At 44.4% G+C, this 20031-nt stretch overlaps 1 protein-coding gene across 1 annotated transcript in view; it reads left to right on the top strand.

The window, feature by feature from the left end:
* The first annotated feature begins 1442 nt into the window (after positions 1–1442).
* LOC119350288 overlaps positions 1443–20031 on the top strand; it is a 162833-nt gene continuing 144244 nt past the window's right edge. The window contains exon 1 of the mRNA XM_037618198.1: positions 1443–1580. Coding sequence (XP_037474095.1) covers positions 1443–1580 — 138 coding nt within the window. The remainder of the gene's footprint in view (positions 1581–20031) is intronic.

Raw genomic sequence — 20031 nt, 5'->3', positions numbered from 1 at the left:
TTTAATGTAACATGGAATTAATAGAAATTGGACCAGTAAAAGCATAGACATGTATACAAATTGTACAAGGTATGCATGTCAAAAAAGGCCACAGAAGAGATTGGAGAAGAGGATCTGATAAGAGGTCCAGCTACGGACGCAACGATCGATAGACAAAAAGAGATACTTATAGTTATTAAAAATTTGATGGAGCAAGAAGAGATTGAATGGGTGCAGAGAGGTAGAGCTACTTGGCTGAAGCACGGCGACCGTAACACAATTTTTTTCCATCTGTATGCTTCGGCAGGAAAGAAGAGGAGTACGGTCAAGGGTTTAAAGGAGGAGAATGAGGTAATGTAGGAAGGACAACAGGAGATGGACGACATCGTTAAAAATTATTTTGCAACCTTATTTTCATCCCAAGTTAATGTCCCTAATGAAGCTATCATTGAGAAGGTAACCCCGAGGGTTACAACACAAATGAATGAGGCCCCGCTGGCTCCATTCACTGAGGAGGATGTACGTCGTGCGGTTTTCAGCATAGGTGACTTTAAGGCACCAGGGCCTGATGGACTTCATGCTGCGTTCTATAAGAGATTCTGGAGTATGTTAAAGGATGATCTTGTGAAGTAGGTGTTAGAGGTAATTAACTCAAGAACAATCCCAGAGGGGTGGAATAGTACAACCATAGTGTTGATACCGAAAGTGGAAAGTCCAACAAGCATCACGCAGTTCAGGTCGATCAGCTTGTGTAACATAGTGTATAAAATCATCTCGAAGATGCTCGCTAATCGGCTCAAGTTGATCCTTCTGGAGGTCATTAGCCCTACTTAGAGCACATTTGTCCCCGACATATTGATCACAGATAACATGTTAATCGCATATGAGTGTGTGAACACAATTAAGAGGAAGAAAGGAAAGTCTGGTTTATGCGCAGTTAAGCTCGATATGCACAAGGCATATGATCGAGTCGAATGGTGCTTTCTGAGGAGAATGATGCAGATACTTGGGTTTTCGGAGTAGTGGATCGCCTTGATTATGGACTGTGTGTCTTTGATGTCATATAATGTGAGATATAATTCCTGGGGCACCGAGGGTTTCTCCCCCACTCGAGGGCTTCGACAAGGGGATCCGTTGTCACCTTACCTGTTCTTGATTTGTGCGGAGGCGCTATCCTGTATGCTCCAAGCGGAGGAGAATAATGGCTCGCTCATTGGGGTTAAGGTATGTAGGGAGGCACCACAAATTTCCCATTTGCTTTTCGCTGACGATTCTTTGATCTTAATGAAAGCAGATGGCCCCAACGCGGCATGTCTCCGAAGGGTGCTCGATGACTATTGTGCGAGCTCAGGTTAATTGGTTAGTGATGCAAAGTCTAGCATTTTCTTCAGTGCAAACACTCTTTTGAGTATTGAAATATTGACACTGAAGCTCTTAATGACAAATACCAAGGCCTATCTACGATGGTAGGAGTTGATAGGAGTGATTCTTTTGAGTATCTTATTGACAGAATAAATCAATTGGTTATTGGACGGAAGGAGAAGTTGCTTTCCTCTGGTGGTAAAGAGACGCTTATTAAGGCTGTTTCTCAAGCTATGCCGGTATTTGTGATGTCTGTGTTCAAAATTCTGAAGAAAATTTGCAAAGGAATGACAGATGCAATAGCAAAGTACTGGTGGGGTGATGATGACAACCACAAGCGTATACATTGGGAAACATGGTGGAAACTTTGTTTGCCTAAGGATAGAGGAGGACTGGGGTTCAGGGATTTACATAGCTTTAACCTTGCTCTACTTGCCAAACAAGTGTGGAGGCTGCTGGAAAACCCGGACTCTCTTTGTGCACATATTTTGAGGGCCAAAATATTATCCGGATGGAAAATTATTAGATGCTAAATTGAAGAGTGGGAGCTCGTATACATGGCAGAGTATTTGTGTTGGGATTAACACGTTCAGGAGAGGCGCAATATGGCGCATAGGAGATGGTTCACAAGTGAATATCTGGTCTGTCCCGTGGATTCAGTCTAGCGCTAATGGACGTGTCATTACACCATGAGGTGCGACTCTGCTATCTAAGGTTTCTGATCTGATTGATCCTGTCACCGGTCTATGGGACCATGAGCTGATAAATAATGTGTTCTGGCCGGTGGATGCCCACCGAATCTTGTCAATCCCACTAGCACCGAATGGAATGATGGAAGACTTTGTGGCTTGGAAATTTACAAAGAACCATATCTTTTTGGTAAGATCAGCTTACTATGTTGAATGGGAACACCAATTTGCTTGCTGGTACGAAAGAACAGAGGGACAACTATCTGAACGGCACCCGGTATGGGCAAATCTTTGGAGTTTCCAAGTTCCAGCGAAGATCAAGATCCATGCATGGAAGGTTTTACACGGATTCATTCCTTGCTATGGGGTCCTGGTAAATCGGCACATTAGCACGGCGAATAGTTGCCCTATGTGTGCTGGTGGATGTGAGGACATCATGCAATCACTTTTTACTTGCCCGAGGGCAGCTGAAATTTGCAGGTGTCTGAAGCTGGATAAATTCATAGAAGAAGCTTGCTTGACTGATAGGGCGGGAGCGGCAGCATTGGACTATATTTTATGTGCTCCGTCATGAGAGAGTTCAATATCACATGCTCCTGCCCAAGCTCTCATCCTTGTGGGAATTTGGTATATATGGTGGGAACGACGACAACATGTCCATGGCAAGGATGTGCAAACCCCGGCTCGGTCAGCGCTGTCGGTTGCGGTGCTAACTGCTAATTATTTGAAGGCCATGAAGAAAAGCGCCGAACCAAGGAGAGATGGTTGGAGAAAGCCGCTTGAAGGTTTCATGAAGTTAAATGTAGACGCATCCTTCAGAGCACACTCCCTCCAGGTGTTGGAAATATGCCCTAGAGGCAATAATAAAAGGGTTATTATTATATTTCCTTGTTCATGATAATTGTCTTTTATTCATGCTATAACTATATTATCCGGAAATCGTAATACACGTGTGAATACATAGACCATAACATGTCCCTAGTGAGCCTCTAGTTGACTAGCTCGTTGGTCAATAGATAGTCATGGTTTCCTGACTATGGACATTAGATGTCATTGACAATGGGATCACGTCATTAGGAGAATGACATGATGGACAAGACCCAATCCTAAGCATAGCACAAGATCGTGTAGTTCGTTTTGCTAGAGCTTTTTCCAATGTCAAGTATCTCTTCCTTAGACCATGAGATCGTGTAACTCCCGGATACCGTAGGAGTGCTTTAGGTGTACCAAACATCACAACGTAACTGGGTGACTATAAAGGTGCACTACAGGTATCTCCGAAAGTGTCTGTTGGGTTGACACGGATCGAGACTGGGATTTGTCACTCCGTATGACGGAGAGGTATCTCTGGGCCCACTCGGTAATGCATCATCATAATGAGCTCAAGGTGACCAAGTGTTTGGTCATGGGATCATGCATTACGGTACGAGTAAAGTGACTTGCCGGTAACGAGACTGAACGAGGTATTGGGATACCGACGATCGAGTCTCGGGCATGTAACGTACCGATTGACAAATGGAATAGTATACGGGGTTGCTTGAATCCTCGACATTGTGGTTCATCCGATGACATCATTGAGGAGCATGTGGGAGCCAACATGGGTATCCAGATCCTGCTGTTGGTTATTGCCCGAGAGCCGTCTCGGTCATGTCTGCGTGTCTCCTGAACCCGTAGGGTCTACACACTTAAGGTTCGGTGACGCTAGGGTTATTAGGAAGACTTGTATGTGACTACCAAATGTTGTTCGGAGTCCCGGATGAGATCCTAGATGTCACGTGGAGTTCCGGAAGGGTCCGGAGGTAAAGATTTATATATGGGAAGTTGTCAAACAGACACCGAAAAGTTTTGGGGTCATGCCGGTATTGTACCGGGACCACCGGAGGGGTTCCGAGGGTCCACCGGGAGGGGCCACCCCTCCCGGGGGGCCACATGGGCTGCGTGGGGATAGCAGCCAGCCCCTGGTGGGCTGGGCGCGCCCCGCCCTTGGGCCCATGCGCCTAGGGCTGGGGGAAACCCTAAGGGGGGCGCACCCCCCTTGCTTGGGGGGCAAGCCACCCCTCCCTGGCCGCCGCCCCCCCTCTAGATCTCATCTAGAGGGGCCGGCCCCCCTTGCCCCTTCCCCTATAAATAGAGGGGTGAAGGGAGGGCAGCCGCACCCAAGCCAAGGCGCAGCCCCTCCCCTCCCAACACCTCTCCTCTTCCGTACGTGCTTGGCGAAGCCCTGTCAGAGTACTGCTGCACCAACAACACCACGCCGTCGTGCTGCCGTTGGAGCTGTCTTCCTCATCCTCTCCTTCCTCCTTGCTGGATCAAGACGGAGGAGATGTCGCCCGTACCGTACGTGTGTTGAACGCGGAGGTGATGTCCATTCAGCACTTGGTCATCGGTGATCTGAATCACGACGAGTACGACTCCATCATCATCATCCCCTTGAACGCTTCCGTACGCGATCTACAAGTGGTATGTAGATGCAAACTCACTCCCTTGACTCATTGCTTAGATGAACTCATAGATGGATCTTGGTGAAACCGTAGGAAATTTTTTAATTTTCTGCAACGTTCCCCAACAGTGGTATCAGAGCCAGGTTTATGCGTAGTTCTCTATTGCACGAGTAGAACACAATTTTGTTGTGGGCATAGATCTTGTCAACTTGCTTGCCGCTACTAGTCTTATCTTGCTTCAGCGGTATTGTGGGATGAAGCGGCCCAGACCAACCTTACACGTATGCTTACGTGAGACCGGTTCCACCGACTAACATGCACTAGTTGCATAAGGTGGCTGGCGGGTGTCTGTCTCTCCCACTTTAGTTGAAGTGGATTCGATGAAAAGGGTCCTTATGAAGGGTAAATAGAAGTTGACAAGATCACGTTGTGGTTATTTGTAGGTAAGAAAACGTTCTTGCTAGAACCCAATTGCAGCCACGTAAAAGATGCAACAAATTAGAGGACGTCTAACTTGTTTTTGCAGCAATTGTCATGTGATGTGATATGGCCAGAAGTTGTGATGAATGATGAATGATATATTGTGATGTATGAGATCATGTTCTTGTAATAGGAATCACGACTTGCATGTCGATGAGTATGAAAACTGGCAGGAGCCATAGGAGTTGTCTTTATTTTTGTATGACCTGCGTGTCATTGAAGAACGCCATGTAAACTACTTTACTTTATTACTAAACGCGTTAGTCATAGAAGTAGAAGTAGTCGTTGGCGTGACAACTTCATGAAGACACGATGATGGAGATCATGATGATGGAGATCATGGTGTCATGCCGGTGACAAGATGATCATGGAGCCCCGAAGATGAAGATCAAAGGAGCTATATGATATTGGCCATATCATGTCACTACTTTATATAATTGCATGTGATGTTTATTATTTTTTATGCATCTTGTTTACTTAGAACGACGGTAGTAAATAAGATGATCCCTTATGACAATTTCAAGAAGTGTTCTCCCCTAACTGTGCACCGTTGCTAAAGTTCGTCGGTTCGAAGCACCACGTGATGATCGGGTGTGATAGATCCTTACGTTCACATACAATGGGTGTAAGATAGTTTTACACATGCAAAACACTTAGGGTTAACTTGACGAGCCTAGCATGTACAGACATGGCCTCGGAACACGGAGACCGAAAGGTCGAACACGAGTCGTATGGAAGATACGATCAACATGAGAATGTTCACCGATGATGACTAGTCCGTCTCACGTGATGATTGGACACGGCCTAGTCGACTCGGATCGTGTAACACTTAGATGACTAGAGGGATGTCTAATCTGAGTGGGAATTCATTAAAATAATTTGATTAGATGAACTTAATTATCATGAACTTAGTCTAAAACCTTTTGCATAATATGTCTTGTAGATCAAATGGCCAACGCTCATGTCAACATGAACTTCAACGCGTTCCTAGAGAAAACCAAGCTGAAAGATGATGGCAGCAACTATACGGACTGGGTCCGGAACCTGAGGATCATCCTCATAGCTGCCAGGAAACAATATGTCCTAGAAGGACCGCTAGGTGACGCTCCCGTCCCAGAGAACCAAAACATTATGAATGCTTGGCAGTCTCGTGCTGATGATTACTCCCTCGTTCAGTGCGGCATGCTTTACAGCTTAGAACCGGGGCTCCAAAAGCGTTTTGAGCAACACGGAGCATATGAGATGTTCGAGGAGCTGAAACTAGTTTTCCAAGCTCATGCCCGGGTCGAGAGATATGAAGTCTCCGACAAGTTCTATAGTTGTAAGATGGAGGAAAATAGTTCTGTCAGTGAGCACATACTCAAAATGTCTGGGTTGCACAACCGCCTGTCCCAGCTGGACATTAACCTCCCGGATGAGGCGGTCATTGACAGAGTCCTTCAGTCGCTCCCACCAAGCTACAAGAGCTTTGTGATGAACTACAATATGCAGGGGATGGTGAAGACCATTCCTGAAGTATTTTCAATGCTGAAGTCAGCAGAGGTTGAAATCAAGAAAGAACATCAAGTGTTGATGGTCAATAAGACCACTAAGTTCAAGAAGGGCAAGGGTAAGAAGAACTTCAAGAAGGACGACAGAGATGTTGCCGCGCCCGGTAAGCCAGTTGCCGGGAAGAAGTCAAAGAATGGACCCAAGCATGAGACTGAGTGCTTTTATTGCAAGGGGAAGGGTCACTGGAAGCGGACCTGCCCCAAATACTTAGCGGATAAGAAGGCCGACAACACCAAAGGTATATTTGATATACATGTAATTGATGTGTACCTTACCAGTACTCGTAGTAACTCCTGGGTATTTGATACCGGTGTCGTTGCTCATATTTGTAACTCACAGCAGGAGCTGCGGAATAAGCGGAGACTGGCGAAGGACGAGGTGATGATGCGCGTCGGGAATGGTTCCAGAGTCGATGTTGATCGCCGTCGGCACGCTACCTCTACATTTACCTACGGGATTAGTTTTGAACCTTAATAATTGTTATTTGGTGCCAAGTTTGAGCATGAACATTGTATATGGATCTCGTTTAATACGAGATGGCTACTCATTTAAATCCGAGAATAATGGTTGTTCTATTTATATGAGAGATATGTTTTATGGTCATGCCCCGATGGTCAATGGTTTATTCTTAATGAATCTCGAACGTAGTGTTACACATATTCATAGCGTGAATACCAAAAGATGTAAAGTTGATAACGATAGTCCCACATACTTGTGGCATTGCCGCCTTGGTCACATTGGTGTCAAGCGCATGAAGAAGCTCCATGCTGATGGACTTTTAGAGTCTCTCGATTATGAATCATTTGACACATGCGAACCATGCCTCATGGGCAAAATGACCAAGACTCCGTTCTCCGGAACAATGGAGCGAGCAACCAACTTGTTGGAAATCATACATACCGATGTGTGCGGTCCAATGAGTGTTGAGGCTCGTGGAGGATATCGCTATGTTCTCACTCTCACTGTTGACTTGAGTAGATATGGGTATGTCTACTTGATGAAACACAAGTCTGAGACCTTTGAAAAGTTCAAGGAATTTCAGAATGAAGTAGAGAATCAACGTGACCGAAAGATAAAATTCTTAGGATCGGATCGTGGAGGAGAATATTTAAGTCACGAATTTGGTACACACTTAAGAAAATGTGGAATCGTTTCACAACTCACGCCGCCTGGAACACCTCAGCGAAACGGTGTGTCCGAACGTCGTAATCGCACTCTATTAGATATGGTGCGATCTATGATGTCTCTTACCGATTTACCACTATCATTTTGGGGATACGCTCTAGAGACAGCTACATTCACTTTAAATAGGGCACCGTCTAAATCCGTTGAGACGACACCGTATGAATTATGGTTTGGGCAGAAACCTAAGCTGTCGTTTCTAAAAGTTTGGGGATGCGATGCTTATGTCAAGAAACTTCAACCTGAAAAGCTCAAACCCAAGTCGGAAAAATGCGTCTTCATAGGATACCCTAAAGAAACCATTGGGTATACCTTCTACTTAAGATCCGAGGGCAAGATCTTTGTTGCCAAGAACGGATCCTTTTCTGGAAAAAGAGTTTCTCTCGAAAGAAGTAAGTGGGAGGAAAGTAGAGCTCGATGAAGTACTACCTCTTGAACGGGAAAGTAGTGCAGCTCAGGAAAATGTTCCTGTGTTGCCTACACCAACTGAAGAGGAAAATAATGATGATGATCAAGGTACTTCAGATCAAGTTGCTACTGAACTTCGTAGGTCTACAAGGACACGTTCCGCACCAGAGTGGTACGGCAACCCTGTCCTGGAAATCATGTTGTTAGACAACGATGAACCTTTGAACTATGAAGAAGCGATGGCGGGCCCAGATTCCAACAAATGGCTAGAAGCCATGAAATCCGAGATAGAATCCATGTATGAAAACAAAGTATGGACTTTGACTGACTTGCCCGATGATCGGCGAGCGATAGAAAACAAATGGATCTTTAAGAAGAAGACGAACGCGGATGGTAATATCACCATCTATAAAGCTCGACTTGTCGCTAAGGGTTATCGGCAAGTTCAAGGGATTGACTATGATGAGACTTTCTCTCCCGTAGCGAAGCTTAAGTCCGTCCGAATCATGTTAGCAATTGCTGCATACTATGATTATGAGATATGGCAGATGGACGTCAAAACGGCATTCCTTAACGGTCATCTTAAGGAAGAACTGTATATGATGCAGCCGGAGGGTTTTGTCGATCCTAAGAATGCTAACAAAGTATGCAAGCTCCAGCGATCCATTTATGGGATGGTGCAAGCATCTCGGAGTTGGAACATTCGTTTTGATGAAATGATCAAAGCGTTTGGGTTTATGCAGACTTATGGAGAAGCCTGCGTTTACAAGAAAGTGAGTGGGAGCTCTGTAGCATTTCTCATATTATATGTAGATGACATACTCTTGATGGGAAATGATATAGAATTCTTGGACAGCATTAAGGCCTACTTGAATAAGTGTTTTTCAATGAAGGACCTTGGAGAAGCTGCTTATATATTAGGCATCAAGATCTATAGAGATAGATTGAGACGCCTCATAGGTCTTTCACAAAGCACATACCTTGATAAGATTTTGAAGAAGTTCAAAATGGATCAGTCCAAGAAGGGGTTCTTGCCTGTATTGCAAGGTGTGAGATTGAGCTCGGCTCAATGCCCGACCACGGCAAAAGATAAAGAAGAGATGAGCGTCATCCCCTATGCCTCAGCCATAGGATCTATTATGTATGCCATGCTGTGTACCAGACCTGATGTAAACCTTGCCATAAGTTTGGTAGGTAGGTACCAAAGTAATCCCGGCAAGGAACACTGGACAGTGGTCAAGAATATCCTAAAGTACCTGAAAAGGACGAAGGACATGTTTCTCGTTTATGGAGGTGACGAAGAGCTCGTCATAAAGGGTTACGTCGATGCTAGCTTCGACACAGATCTGGATGACTCTAAGTCACAACCGGATATGTGTATATGTTGAATGGTGGAGCAGTAAGCTGGTGCAGCTACAAGCAGAGCGTCGTGGCGGGATCTACATGTGAAGCGGAGTACATGGCAGCCTCGGAGGCAGCGCATGAAGAAATTTGGGTGAAGGAGTTCATCACCGACCTGGGAGTCATACCCAATGCGTCGGGGCCGATCAAACTCTTCTGTGACAACACTGGAGCCATTGCCCTTGCCAAGGAGCCCAGGTTTCACAAGAAGACCAGGCACATCAAGCGTCGTTTCAACTCCATCCGTGAAAATGTTCAAGATGGAGACATAGATATTTGCAAAGTACATATGGATCTGAATGTCGCAGATCCATTGACTAAACCTCTCTCACGAGCAAAACATGATCAACACCAGAACTCTATGGGTGTTCGATTCATCACAATGTAACTAGATTATTGACTCTAGTGCAAGTGGGAGACTGTTGGAAATATGCCCTAGAGGCAATAATAAAAGGGTTATTATTATATTTCCTTGTCCATGATAATTGTCTTTTATTCATGCAATAACTGTATTATCCGGAAATCGTAATACACGTGTGAATACATAGACCATAACATGTCCCTAGTGAGCCTCTAGTTGACTAGCTCGTTGGTCAACAGATAGTCATGGTTTCCTGACTATGGACATTAGATGTCATTGACAACGGGATCACGTCATTAGGAGAATGACATGATGGACAAGACCCAATCCTAAGCATAGCACAAGATCGTGTAGTTCGTTTTGCTAGAGCTTTTTCCAATGTCAAGTATCTCTTCCTTAGACCATGAGATCGTGTAACTCCCGGATACCGTAGGAGTGCTTTGGGTGTACCAAACGTCACAACGTAACTGGGTGACTATAAAGGTGCACTACAGGTATCTCCGAAAGTGTCTGTTGGGTTGACACGGATCGAGACTGGGATTTGTCACTCCGTATGACGGAGAGGTATCTCTGGGCCCACTCGGTAATGCATCATCATAATGAGCTCAAGGTGACCAAGTGTTTGGTCACGGGATCATGCATTACGGTATGAGTAAAGTGACTTGCCGGTAACGAGACTGAACGAGGTATTGGGATACCGGCGATCGAGTCTCGGGCATGTAACGTACCGATTGACAAAGGGAATAGTATACGAGGTTGCTTGAATCCTCGACATCGTGGTTCATCCGATGAAATCATCGAGGAGCATGTGGGAGCCAACATGGGTATCCAGATCCCGCTGTTGGTTATTGCCCGAGAGCCGTCTCGGTCATGTCTGCATGTCTCCCGAACCCGTAGGGTCTACACACTTAAGGTTCGGTGACGCTAGGGTTATTAGGAAGACTTGTATGTGACTACCGAATGTTGTTCGGAATCCTGTATGAGATCCCGGGCGTCACGAGGAGTTCTAGAAGGGTCCGGAGGTAAAGATTTATATATGGGAAGTTGTCAAACGGACACCGAAAAGTTTCGGGGTCATGCCGGTATTGTACCGGGACCACCGGAGGGGTTCCGGGGGTCCACCAGGAGGGGCCACCCCTCCCGGGGGGCCACATGGGCTGCATGGGGATAGCAGCCAGCCCCTGGTGGGCTGGGCGCACCCCCCCCCTTTGGCCCATGCGCCTAGTGCTGGGGGAAACCCTAAGGGGGGCGCACCCCCCTTGCTTGGGGGGCAAGCCACCCCTCCCTGGCCGCCGCCCCCCCTCTAGATCTCATCTAGAGGGGTCGGCCCCCCTTGACCCTTCCCCTATAAATAGAGGGGTGAAGGGAGGGCAGCCGCACCCAAGCCAAGGCGCAGCCCCTCCCCTCCCAACACCTCTCCTCTTCCGTACGTGCTTGGCGAAGCCCTGTCGGAGTACTGCTGCACCAACAACACCACGCCGTCGTGCTGCCGTTGGAGCTGTCTTCCTCATCCTCTCCTTCCTCCTTGCTGGATCAAGACGGAGGAGATGTCGCCCGTACCGTACGTGTGTTGAACGCGGAGGTGCTGTCCGTTCAGCACTTGGTCATCGGTGATCTGAATCACGATGAGTACGACTCCATCATCACCATCCCCTTGAACGCTTCCGTACGCGATCTACAAGTGGTATGTAGATGCAAACTCACTCCCTTGACTCGTTGCTTAGATGAACTCATAGATGGATCTTGGTGAAACCGTAGGAAAAATTTTAATTTTCTACAACGTTCCCCAACACCAGGGAGCTGTAGGTGCTGTCCTACGTGATCACAAGGGTGGGTTCGTCGTGGCGTCGAATGAACAACTGGAGCATGTCGCAGATGCAGGGACGGCGGAAGCTTATGCACTACAACATGGCTTACTATTGGCGCTACAACTAGGGATAAGCAAGCTTGTGGTAGAGTCAGACTGCCTCAAGGTGATCAATACTATGAATAAGGGAGGCTTCATGGCTTCAGGCGCAACATCGATTTATTCGGATTGTGTGGTCCTGATTATAGGATACACTTCGATCACTTTTGTCCATTGCCCTAGAGAGGCAAATTCAGTATCTCATGATTTAGCTAGGCTGGCGAGACCGTCCCCTTCACTGTGGGTCGAGGAACCGTTGGCTTTCATTGTAAAAGGTTTGGTGGACGATGTAACAATTATATGATTCAATAGTGACTGAAGTTTCAAAAAAAAGTAGTGATAGAGATGACAACCAAAGATTAAAGTGTGGAATTTAACATGGAATTAATAGAAATTGGACCAGTAAAAGCATATACATGTATATGAATTGTACAAGGTATGCATGTCAAAAAAAAGGTAAGACAAGCATTTGTGGAGGGGATGTAACTATGGTAGTGAATAGAAAAAACATGAATGCGCGAAAAACAACAATAACCTGGTCCCAGAAAAAAACTATCGCAAGCGTGTGTAAGAGATGACACACTTACATATGTATGAAGTTGAACTAATTAAGAGATACTCCCTCCGTCCCATAATGTAAGACGCTTTTTGACACCACACTGATACGTCTCCAACGTATCTATAATTTTTGATTGTTCCATACTATTATATTACCCGTTTTGGATGTTTATGGGCTTTACTTTACACTTTTATATCATTTTTGGGACTAACCTATTAACCGGAGGCCCAACCCAAATTGCTGTTTTCTTGCCTATTTCAGTGTTTCGAAGAAAAGGAATATCAAACGGTGTCCAAATGGAATGAAACCTTCGGGAGTGTGATTTTTGGAACGAACGTGATCCAGGAGACGTCGAGCTGAAGTCAGGGAAGCTTCGAGGAGGCCACAAGGCAGGGGGGGCGTGCCCTCCACCCTCGTGGGCCCCTCGTGGCTCCCCGACCGACTTCTTTCGCCTATATAAGTCCATATACCCTAAAACCTTTGAGGAGCATAATAGATCGGGAGTTCCGTCGCCGCAAGCCTATGTAGCCATCAAAAACCTCTCAGGAGCCCGTTCCGGCAACCTGTTGGAAGGAGAATCCCTCACCGGTGGCCATCTTCATCATCTCGGGGCTCTCCATGACAAGGAGGGAGTAGTTCACCCTCGGGGCTAAGGGTATGTACCAGTAGCTATGTGTTTGATCTCTCTCTCTTTCGTGTTCTCTCTATGGTACGATCATGATGTATCGCGAGCTTTGCTATTATAGTTGGATCTTATGATGTTTCTCCCCCTCTACTCTCTTGTAATGGATTGAGTTTTCCCTTTGAAGTTATCTTATGGGATTGAGTTTTCCCTTTGAAGTTATCTTATGGGATTGAGTCTTTAAGGATTTGAGAACACTTGATGTATGTCCTGTCGTGCTTATCTATGCTGACAATTGGATATTCACGTGATCTACTTGATGTATGTTTTGGTGATCAACTTGCGGGTTCAATGAACTTATGCATAGGGGTTGGCACACGTTTTCGTCTTGACTCTCCGGTAGAAACTTTGGGGCACTCTTTGAAGTACTTTGTGTTGGTTGAATAGATGAATCTGAGATTGTGTGATGCATATTGTATATTCATGCCCACAGATACTTGAGGTGACAATGGAGTATCTAGGTGACATTAGGGTTTTGGTTGATTTGTTTCTTAAGGTGTTATTCTAGTACAAACTCTATGATAGATTGAACGGAAAGAATAGCTTCGTGTTATTTTTACTACGGACTCTTGAATAGATAGAGCAGAAAGGATAACTTTGAGGTGGTTTCGTACCCTACCATAATCTCTTTGTTTGTTCTTTGCTATTAGTGACTTTGGAGTGGCTCTTTGTTGCATGTTGAGGGATAGTTATATCATCCAATTATGTTATTATTGTTGAGAGAACTTGCACTAGTGAAAGTATGAACCCTAGGCCTTGTTTCCTAGCATTGCAATACCGTTTACGCTCACTTTTATCATTAGTTACCTTGCTGTTTTTATATTTTCAGATTGCAAAAACCTATATCTACCATCCATATTGCACTTGTATCACCATCTCTTCACCAAACTAGTGCACCTATACAATTTACCATTGTATTGGGTGTGTTGGGGACACAAGAGACTCTTTGTTATTTGGTTGCAGGGTTGTTTGAGAGAGACCATCTTCATGCTACGTCTCCCACAGATTGATAAACCTTAGGTCATCCACTTGAGGGAAATTTGCTACTGTCCTACAAACCTCTGCACTTGGAGGCCCAACAACGTCTACAAGGAGAAGGTTGCGTAGTAGACATCAAGCTCTTTTCTGGCGCCGTTGCCCGGGAGGTGAGTGCTTGAAGGTATATCTTTAGATCTTGCAATTGAATGTTTTTGTTTCTTGTTTTATCACAAGTTTAGTCTATAAAAGAAAACTACAAAAAAATGGAATTGAGTTTGCCACATATGCTTCATCTTTTTAATATCTTTCGTGAGAATGATGGAAAGGAAAATTGTGCTCAAGTGCGAGAAGAAGAAGTCTATAAAATGTTTGGTACTAGATCTTTGTATGATGAGCATGATTGCAATGGTGTTAGTACGAATTCCTTGATTATCCATGATGCTAATGATATGCAAAGCCACAAGCTTGGGGAAGCTATGTTTGATGAAGATGATATTTGTTGGCCCCCCAAGTTTTGACGAGAAAATTTATTATGATGAAAGCATGCCTCCTATTTATGATGATTATTGTGATGATACGTATGCCATAAAGAAGAAATTTGCTTATGTGGAGAGTAATAAAAATTCTATGCAAGTAGATCATGAAAATAATGCTTTATGTGCTAGTTATAATGTTGAATTCATTCATGAGGCTACTGAAAATTATTATGAGGAAGGAACATATGCTTGTAGGAATTGCAATAATATCAAGTTTCCTCTCTATGTGCTGAAAATCTTGAAGCTATGCTTGTTTTGCCTTCCTATGCTAGTTGATTATTGTTCCCATAAGTTGTTTGCTCACAAAATACCGATGCATAGGAAGTGGGTTAGACTTAAATGTGCTAGTCTTATGCTTCATTATGCTCCCGTTATATTTCAATTCTTATCTTTTATGTGAGCATCATTGTCATCATCATGCCTAGCTAAAAGGCATTAAAGAAAAGCGCTTGTTGGGAGACAACCCAATATTTACCCTTACTGTTTTTGTGTGTCCACATAATTATTCTACTGCAGTAATCATGTTTTATAGCTTTTGTTTCAATAAAGTGCCAAGTAAGACCTTTAGGATAGCTTACGGTGATAGTTGTGTTGATCCTGCTGAAAATCAGAAACTTTTGCACCCAGTAAATTAGTTTTTATAATTCACAGAAATGTGCTTTTGATCTGATTATTTTTTATATGGATTGGTACACAAATTTCTTAGGACTTCCTAATTTGTTAGGAGTTTTGGAGTTACATAATTATAAGTTTGATACAGATTACTACAGACTGTTTTGTTTTAGACAGATTCTGTTTTCTATGTGTTGTTTGCTTATTTTGATGAATCTATGATTAGTATCGGAGGGTATGAACCATATAGAAGTTGGAATACAGTAGATATTACATCAATATGAATTTATAATGAGTTCACAACAGTACCTAAGTGGTGAATTATTTTCTTATACTAACGGAGCTTACTAGTTTTCTGTTGAGTTTTGTGTTGTGAAGTTTTCAAGTTTTGGGTAAAGATTCGATGGACTATGGAATAAGGAGTGGAAAGAGCCTAAGCTTGGGGATTCCCAAGGCACCCAAGGGTAATATTCAAGGACAACCAAGAGCCTAATCTTGGGGATGCCCCGGATGGCATCCCCTCTTTCGTCCTTGTTCATCAGTAACTTTACTTGGAGCTATATTTTTATTCACCACATGATATGTGTTTTACTTGGAGCGCCATTTTGTTTTGTTAGTATTTTCTTTCTGTTATTTATAATAATTGTTTGCATCTTTATTTTCAATAAAAATGTCAAGGATAGCCTTTACCATGCTTATTTTGCAAGTATACATGTTGCTATTTCAAAACAGAAAGTTTACCGCTGTTGCAAAAATTCCCTAGAAAATTAAGAGAATGATAAAATGTTGAAACTTTTTTCATATTGAGCTCTGATAAATTCTCTACAGTTTAGTATTTTTCTCATAATTTTTGGAGTTAGGGAAGTATGATGAATCTTGCATTCTTTACAGATTGTACTGTTTTGGCAGATTGCGGTTATGTTTGCATTGTTTGCATATGTTTGCTTGTTTAATGATTCTATTTGAGGATAGGAGTATTAAATATGCAGAGTCATTTAGTATGAAATGTTGAATAATAATTTTAGTGATTTGTTACAGTAGAAAATTATAAGGTTTTGCATTGGTTTATACTAACTTATCTCACGAGTTCTTGTTGAGTTTTATGTGGATGAAGTTTTTGAGAAATAGAGAAACCATGATATGAGAGGAATTAAGAAGATACAAAAGTTCAAGCTTGGGGATGCCCAAGGCACCCCAAGATAATATTTCAAGAAGTCTCAAGCATCTAAGCTTGGGGATGCCCCGTTAGGCATCCCACCTTTCTTCTTCAACAACTATCGGTTAGTATCGGTTGAACCTAAGTTTTTGCTTCTTCACATGAGTTGTGCTATCCTTGCAATGTCATTTTATTTTGCTTTGATTGCTGTTTGAATAAAATACCAAGATCTGAAATTCTTAAATGAAAGAGAGTCTTCACATAGTTACATAATTATTTAGCTACTCATTGTTCTTCACTTATATCTTTTTGGAGTAGTTTGTCATTTACTCGTGTGCTTCACTTATATCCTATGAGTAAATGGTTGAATGAGTTGAATGTCATTATATATGTTTCACATGCTTACCCCATTGGGAGTAATGTCTTCACTTATAAGAAGTAGAGGTAGTAAATTTATTGGTCATTTGAACAATTCATGAAAGAATATTGAAGGAAGAGAGATTTCACATATAAATATACTATCTTAGAAATCTTCTATGATTGTGAGCCCCATTAATTATTTTCAAACCTGAGAAAGTTAGTTGAAATTGGACAAAGAAGACAACGTAATGAGTTATGCTTGGGTATATTTGTATAGAAGTTATATTATTATAGATCCTCCAACATGTGGTGATTGCTTTTTTTAGAATCATTTGCTAACAAAAATATATGTACTGAGCGGGAATACTGCTTGTGCATACAAATCTCTTGAACCAAGTTTCTTCCATGAGTGTCCACCATTCCTACCTATATGCGGTATTTACCTGCCGTTCCAAGTACATTTGCATGTGCCAAACTCTAAACCTTCAAGTGATAATCTGTTTTGTATGCCCGAATCGCTCATGTAGCGACTAGGGGTTGTCAGTATCTTCCATGCTAGGTGGGTTATTCTCACGATGAGTGGACTCTGCTCATCATTCACGAGAAAAATGGCTGGTAACTAGGATTCCCAGTCCCATGATCAAAAGATCAAAATCAAATCAAAATAACACAAAACTCCCCTAGGATTGATGCTAGTTGGAGGCACCTTTTGTTTCGGACAAGCCATGGATTGATGATTGTTGGTGGCGGGGGAGTAAAAACTTTACCATTCTGTTTGGGAACCGCCTATAATGTATCCAGTATGGAAGAAACTTGGAACCCTTGGTTGTTATGTTGACAATGAAAGCGTACCTCTCAAAATTATTTTCATCTCTATTTCAAAATCGAGCTCTGGCACCTCTACAAATCCCTGCTTCCCTCTGCGAAGGGCCTATCTTTTACTTTTATGCAAGAGTCAGTAGTATTCCTTCTCATTCCTACCTACTCTTTAGTTGGCAAGTGATGACCCACAAGTATAGGGAATCTATCGTAGTCCTTTCGATAAGTAAGAGTGTCGAACCCAACGAGGAGCAGAAGGAAATGACAAGCGGTTTTCAGTAAGGTATTCTCTACAAGCACAGAAATTGTAGGTAACAGATAGTTTTGTGATAAGATAATTTGTAACGGGTGTCGGTGTCAAAACCGGCGGATCTCGGGTAGGGGGTCCCGAACTGTGCGTCTAAGGCTAATGGTAACAGGAGGCGGGGGACACAATGTTTACCCAGGTTCGGGCCCTCTCAATGGAGGTAATACCCTACTTCCTGCTTGATTGATCTTGATGATATGAGTATTACAAGAGTTGATCTACCACGAGATCGTAGAGGCTAAACCCTAGAAGCTAGACTATGATTATGATTGTTGTTTTCCTACGGACTAAAACCTCCGGTTTATATAGACACCGGAGGGGGATAGGGTTACACAGAGTCGGTTACAGAGAAGGAGATCTACATATCCGGATTGCCAAGCTTGCCTTCCACGCGAATGAGAGTCCCACCCGGACATGGGACGAAGTCTTCAATCTTGTATCTTCATAGTCCAACAGTCCGACCAAAGCATATAATCCGGCTGTCCAAGGACCCCCTAATTCGGGACTCCCTCAGTAGCCTCTGAACCAGGCTTCAATGACGATGAGTCCGGCTGCAGATTGTCTTCGGCATTGCAAGGCGGGTTCTTCTCCGAATACTCCATAGAAGATCTTGAATGTGAGGATCGTGTCCGACTCTGCAAAACAAATTCCACATACCATCATAGAGAGTACAACATTCGACAAATCTAATCTGCTGACAACTTTTCACAGCGTGACGCCACGCCATGACCCGGTCATTATTCGAACCATTTTTCTCAACCAGCTGCTGCACATATCGCGAGGCGGTTTCCTTGGCACGTCTTGTCGAAGCAGAGATCATGTCCCCTTATCACGGGATTCTCATCAATACGGGTGTGGGTAACCCAACCGCACCATCAATCGCGGCGCTTGGGGGATAAGCGAGTTTACCGGGCAAGTGGGGAGGCGCAGGATCCTTGCTACCTTTATAAGGAGATAAGGACTCCCCTTTTTTCACCCATGCCTTCTTCTTCCTCTGCTCATCCATTCCCCCTCACTCGAGCCCCAGCACCCAAGCATTCGTCTTCTCTGCCCACAAAGGCCTTCCGAAAATGTTCAGATCTAGAGCAGGAGGCAAGTGGATGGCCTCTACCATCCGGGAGAAGGATATCAAAAAGCTTCGGGAGGCCGGGTATCTGGCCAAGAAAATCAGCCAACGTCTTCAGATGGCAGGACAGATCGTCCCTACTCCGGAACCCCACGAGAGGGTTGTATTCCTCCCTCATTTTGTCCGTGGGCTAGGGTTTCCCCTCCACCCATTCGTTCGCGGCATCATGTATTATTACGGGATCGATTTTCATGATCTATCCCCCAATTCCTTCCTCAACATCTCAACATTCATCATCGTGTGCGAGGCCTTTCTCCGCATCTCGCCACACTTCAGCTTATGGCTGAAGATCTTTAATGTGAAGCCCAAGGTAGTGAGCAGCGAGCACGCCGAGTGTGGAGGCGCCATGGTGAGCAAGATGCCCAACGTCACATGGCCAACAGGTACTTTTAATGATTCCGCCAAAGAGTGGTAGCAGCAGTGGTTTTACATCACTGAGCCGCGCGGCACGGAATGGGCCGCTGCTCCCGAGTTCCAATCCGGAGCCCCCCTGCGGCTTACGTCCTGGCCCAAGAAGGGCCTGAACTAGTCTTTGTTCGACGAACTGTCGGTGCTCCAGACGCACGTCAAGGATATGGAAGACAAGAATATCAAACTTGTCAATGTAGTCCAGGTGATGTTAGTTCGCCAGATCCTTCCTTGTCAACACCGGGCTTGCAATTTATGGGATTTCAACCCAACAAAGCACCAGACCCTGCAAGAGCTCTTTGGCTCCTCGCACAAAGACATCTGGAAGGTGCTTTTCAAGTTCGACAAATCATGGCCGGACTCAGCCGAGGACGGCGGGTACCAACTGTCCCGCCCTGCAAGTTCGGTAAGTCATTATATGTTTTATTCGCATAACCCAAGGGAAATGCTAAATGTGTTTTCCACAACTCTCCTAGGGCTGGACGAAGAAGGTGGGGCGGATCTACTGTCCGGCCTCACTGCCAGAAGAACCGGCCGGCCCACTTCTGACAAAGATGCTGGTCCCGACGCCTTACAAGGCGCCGAAGAAGAAGGCCAAGAAGGAGGCCAAAAAGACCAGGGGCGGCCTCCGTCGCTGTGGCGCCTCGGACACAATATCCAAAGACTCCAATGACCGTTCTTCCTCCGAAGAGGACGACGAGAAGGAGGAAGGCAAATCCCCAGCAGGG

The sequence above is a fragment of the Triticum dicoccoides genome, chromosome 1B, assembly GCF_002162155.2.
Source record: "Triticum dicoccoides isolate Atlit2015 ecotype Zavitan chromosome 1B, WEW_v2.0, whole genome shotgun sequence".
NCBI classification, from domain to species: domain Eukaryota; kingdom Viridiplantae; phylum Streptophyta; class Magnoliopsida; order Poales; family Poaceae; genus Triticum; species Triticum dicoccoides.
Note: the sequence above shows the minus strand (reverse complement) of the source record. Positions and strands in the feature narration are given on the sequence as shown.